The sequence below is a fragment of the Sinocyclocheilus grahami genome, unplaced genomic scaffold (assembly GCF_001515645.1).
Source record: "Sinocyclocheilus grahami isolate Dianchi unplaced genomic scaffold, SAMN03320097.WGS_v1.1 scaffold130.1, whole genome shotgun sequence".
NCBI lineage: Eukaryota > Metazoa > Chordata > Actinopteri > Cypriniformes > Cyprinidae > Sinocyclocheilus > Sinocyclocheilus grahami.
The window spans coordinates 164,980-170,163 of record NW_015505309.1 but is presented as its reverse complement, the minus strand read 5'-3'; the positions used below and the strand labels follow the sequence as shown (position 1 = coordinate 170,163).

Here is a 5,184-nt window from a genome sequence, read left to right as displayed (position 1 = left end):
CTTGATTTTTATACATTTCTTTATTTTAAGAATAGCATTTTCAATAGAATATACTGTTCATAACAATATATATATTATATATTGTATATATATTATATATATTAAATTAAGTCTTAATACATATACATCACATTTTACTTAAATAATTTTTTCTTTTCTATAAGGTTTTACATTTCATGGTTGACTTTCACTGGTTCACAGTGGTTTTCTTTCTCCCTCCTGGCGAACTTAATTTTTCTGCTGCTTTGCTCATTTCTTCGCTTTTTCAGTCCCACTTTTTGGACACAAGATTCTCATCTTTCTCTGTTCAAGAAAATAAGTTATGTGAGACAGGATGGCTTAAAGATAGTCCACAAAAAAGTTTAAATAATCTAGGCACTCATTGCTTTGGATCACATAATCGTAAATGTGTAGTCTTAACATCTTTAAATATGGAAATATTCTTTAACCTAATTGTTTTAATTGAACAGAATCTACTGTCTGAATTAACCAGACAAAAGCACATGTATGAAGATGAATTTAGCATTAAGACTGCATTTTCTCTGCCGATGATGATATTAAGATTCTACAATGGCATCTATTGCTATATGGAGCATTACTTTACAGTCAATCACTGATTCAGCAGTCAGGAGGTCTAAGGAGCTCTATGACTGACACTAGATTATATATACATGTCAGTCAACAAGCCAAAGAATGTAGCACAATTTGTCCTTACACAAACAGACACAGGGATGCAGGCAGGCATGGACAGAGAGGATTGTGGGATACCTTGCTTTGTTACAGGAATATGGAGGGAAACAGGATTAGGCTGGAATGAAATAAAGGGGGATTGATTGAGGAGGAAAAGGGTAAGGAGGAGTAGTATTTACATCACCAGAAGAAATGGAGCGCAGAGAGGAGGGTTCAAACAAAGAGGACAAGATATAAGTAAAGGAGAATACGATTTTAAAAGGGAAATGAATAAGTCATCATAGGAATTTATTTGCTTGTTAAACAGTTAGTCAGGTCTTAAGTGGTTTTAAGCAATATTTATTTATGTATTTGTATGTTACTTTAAATATGCTTAGTATGTTTAGAGTTTATTTTAAATATCAATATCCAGGAACTTTTTTTTTTTTTGCATAATTGATTAATTTGCAAATCTTAAAAATAAAAAAATAAAAAAAACAACAATATTTTATCTACATTTGTCAAGATTTACCATTTGCTTTAAATGGTTACTTACGTTCCAAGTAGTTGCGGGCAACAAACTTAAGCAGCTCGTCAATAAGGATGACGGGGAAGGAAAGCTTCAGTACAACGATCCACTGGGTCACATTGAGATGGGTTAGCTTGAAGATCATCTGTCAGAGGGCAAGGCAGAGATTAGCAAATAACAGCAGATAATTAAATCCAGTTGGACTGGATGATGTGATGAATTAATGAATTGAAGTGAATTAAAGAATTTGAATATTGCCACTTTATTTTATAATGGATTTGAAAAACTGAATCAGTGTTTGGGACGTGAATTGGACATGAGAGAAGTGTCTCTTGGCTGGGCCTGATTATGGTTTCCTAAGGCTCCTGGGCACACGTCTTACATCGCCCCCTAGTGGCAGCCCCTTTAGCCTGCATCGCGATATTGTTAAACACACAAACTGAACCAAATTCAGCATGCTGGATGGACACTGACAGTACTTACAGGCAGAGGGTCCACATAGATGATCATGAAGTGCAGAGACATGGAGAGACTCATGGCTCCCACCAACCACAAATTGCTCCATGGAGGCATTCGCACCAGAGACTGATTCTCGGATAAGCTGTGAAACCATGCACCATTGTATGTTACAATCAACATAAAAACATGTATGATCAGCTGCTTTATGATGTTTGGATATGGTAAGTACTGACCTGTTCAGAGCGTTGCACATCTCAATGGTGACCAGGACAGACAGAGCCATTGTCATGGGAGGAGCAGCCTCGAACACCTCGCATTCAATGCCAGCAAAGTCCTCGTTCTCAGCAGTGCACTGCATGAAGTGGGACTGGGGACAGAGAATAGGTATAGCATTATTATTTTATTGTGAAATGTACCACATTTTTACTGTCTTTTATAGTTATCAATTGTTTCATTTTCAATGTTCAGAGACATCAACCATCAATTATTGTATCTCTGAAGCATTAGCTAGATAATGCTAGATTCTCACCAGCTGGTAGAAGGAGACCATGGGGCCTTCTTCGCAGTAAAGGAACCACCAGCCAGCAGCAGCGACAGTTGCAGCACCAACATAAGCTGAGAGAAGAGATTGAACAGAATCGTTAATAGTCAGATAGATAATCAGCGAGGGTACAATATCACTAAATACATGGTGAACCTAGAATGGATCAGGGATGAAGCAGAAATATGGAAAGTAGCACACCTCCAATGGCCAGGTATCTGAAGAAGAGCCAGCCAGAGATGAGAGGCTCTTTGGGGGAGCGGGGAGCCTTGCCCATGATGTCCAAATCCGGGGGGTTGAATCCCAGAGCGGTGGCAGGAAGACCGTCAGTCACCAGGTTCACCCACAGAAGCTGAACTGGGATCAGAGCCTCAGGAAGACCAAGAGCAGCAGTCAGGAAAATACTGAAGAAGATGGAGAAAATAAATCAGGTTTATATTCAACCTATTACCGATTCCAGAGGATAAATGTATAAGAGAGAGACTGTCACACACCACACAACCTCTCCGACGTTGGAAGAGATGAGGTAGCGGATGAACTGCTTCATGTTGTTATAAATGGCTCTGCCCTCCTCAACGGCAGCCACAATGCTGGAGAAGTTGTCATCGGCCAGGACCATCTCAGAGGCTGACTTGGCAACAGCAGTGCCAGAGCCCATGGCAATGCCAATCTCTGCCTTCTTCAGGGCAGGAGCATCATTCACACCATCACCGGTCTGGAGAGTGTGTAGAGGAGGTAGGGAATTGCAAAAAAATGCAAGCATGTTAAATATATTTCTGATCACGTGACCAAGATACTATTTAGGCTTTTGTGTCCCATTCAATTCCCTTACCATGGCAGTGATCTCATCAAAACCCTGAAGGAACTCAACAATCTTGCTCTTGTGGGAGGGCTCAACACGAGCGTAACAGCAGGCCTTACGCACTGCCTCTCTCTGCTGGGCCAGTGGCAGGTCATCAAACTCACGGCCAGTGAAAGCACGGCCTGTCACATCCTCATCATCACTGAAGATGCCAATACGGCGGCAGATAGCTACAGCGGTACCCTTGTTATCACCTGGGAAGGAGACATTATATTTTCAGGATTATTGCAATATATTATTGCTACTCAAGTAACTGTTGAAAAAAAAAAAAGTTAACATCACAATCAAGTGTGCTTTTGTACACAGTATGACCATTTGATTTTTTTGGTATCACTTTCTATGAAGCCCGTATTTATAATGCATTAGAAGAGTATTCTTAAGGCATTATAATGAATGCATAATGTATTATTAAAAAAACGTATAATATCTCATGAGTAATCATAACAGTTTTAATGCATTGTATTTACTTTTTTATGGTTATAGCTTTTAAGATTAGGATGATTTATAATACACAATGAACACAATGCATCCACTTAATTTACAATGGATTATATTTCCCATAGTTATAATGTATTATAAGTCTCATATCTTGCCATTGTTATCTTGTTACTTTACTTAAAGCAGGCAAAGACCACTTATAAATAATAATGATAAAAATATTTTTGTCTTACAGTTTCTCAATTGGTTTGGCTCAATTCTCGAATGACATTTTTTTCAGATCTCTGAACAATTAGCTTCTTGTTCACATCAGATTGGAATTTCCTATTGATTTGAGCAAATTGCAAATGCTTTGGCACATGTGTGCAAACAGTACAATTGTCTGCAGTTTGCACAACAACTAATTGCATATGGCTTGTTGATCAAAACTGATGAGTCGATTCTCACTTAAACTGTCAAACTCTTCACAACTTCTCAATCATTTTTCATCGTGTAAGCCATCACATTCAAAATGATCCATTCAATTATGAAAAATTGTATACACGCATGTATATTCCATAAATATCTGACATTGACATTGTAATGTCTGCTAAATTGGCAAATGACCTCTAATTGCAATACAATTTGAGTCAGCCATTTAACCACTCAAGTTTGGGAGCATATACTGTATATGTAGATTGCCCACAGCACAATCACTAACATTTTTTGAGAATGGAGGACTTCCACAACCCTGAACTGCAGCAACATGCTCGTGGAAGAGCAATTGGAAGACGTGTAAGAATACGTGGTGGTGGTGTTAGAGGAAGAGGTAGAAATAGAAGAGTCAGAGTCTCTGACCACACTTCACACTCAGATTACACTTGTGGATCATGTCATAAATCGTGGTTTTACAATGGAAGACGCTGGTCGAAGAGTACAGCCTAATGTAAACAGGTCTACAGTGTCAGAGAATGGTGTGAGCACACATATTCCACATATTGGGCCCTATAATACCCATCTTCTCCTGGCCTTCACTTTACAGAGACCTGATTCCAGAACAAGAAAGAGGTTTAGTTAGACCACATTTGCCTAATTATGTTGTCTGGGATAATGTCAGCTTCCACCGAACCAACATTGTTAGGTACTGGTTTGCTGCACATGAAAGGATAACAGTGGAGTTCCTTGCACCATACTCTCCATTCCTAAATCCAATAGAACAGTTTTTTTCAGCATGGAGGTGGAAAGTATATGATCATAGACCACAAGATCAGATGTCTCTGTTGGATGCCATGAATGCATTCAAGGAGATTTTTCCCCCGGTGCATGGCAATGGAAAACATCAGATGTGATGTTGATGAAAATCTTTGGCCTGACCAACAAGAGCGACAGGATGTCCACCAAGAAGAATTTTTTCATGGATGTTATTTTGTAGTTATTTGGTATTTTTGTGTATTTGTGGTAACATAAGAAATATGAAATGTACAGTAATTGGACAAGCAAGATTTCACTTGACATGTAATACATTCGTACAAAAATAAATGTACTGTATAAATACAAATGTTCATATACTTTTTTTCTATGTACTATTGACTTCTCAACAGATATCAGATTTTTTAAATAAAACCTTAATCTCCATGGTTGACTGTCATGGTGAAAAAAACAACTAAACATTTTGACCAGTGTGGCTCACACGATGACAAAAATACT

The 5,184-nt window shown here is 38.3% G+C and overlaps 1 protein-coding gene across 2 annotated transcripts in view; it reads right to left on the bottom strand.

Moving 5' to 3' along the window:
* Positions 1-136: 136 nt before the first annotated feature.
* The window catches only part of LOC107590562 (sarcoplasmic/endoplasmic reticulum calcium ATPase 1-like), a 16,769-nt gene continuing 11,721 nt past the window's right edge, over positions 137-5,184 (bottom strand). The window contains exons 17-25 of one of the 2 annotated variants that reach the window (XM_016279381.1): positions 3,031-3,254; positions 2,693-2,913; positions 2,400-2,602; positions 2,187-2,272; positions 1,891-2,024; positions 1,682-1,799; positions 1,226-1,343; positions 769-808; positions 137-303 (exon numbers count right to left, since the gene is read on the bottom strand). In XM_016279381.1, coding sequence (XP_016134867.1) covers positions 804-808; positions 1,226-1,343; positions 1,682-1,799; positions 1,891-2,024; positions 2,187-2,272; positions 2,400-2,602; positions 2,693-2,913; positions 3,031-3,254 — 1,109 coding nt within the window. In that variant the 3' untranslated portion in view covers positions 137-303; positions 769-803. The remainder of the gene's footprint in view (positions 304-768; positions 809-1,225; positions 1,344-1,681; positions 1,800-1,890; positions 2,025-2,186; positions 2,273-2,399; positions 2,603-2,692; positions 2,914-3,030; positions 3,255-5,184) is intronic. The other variant, XM_016279380.1, reaches the window with a different exon arrangement.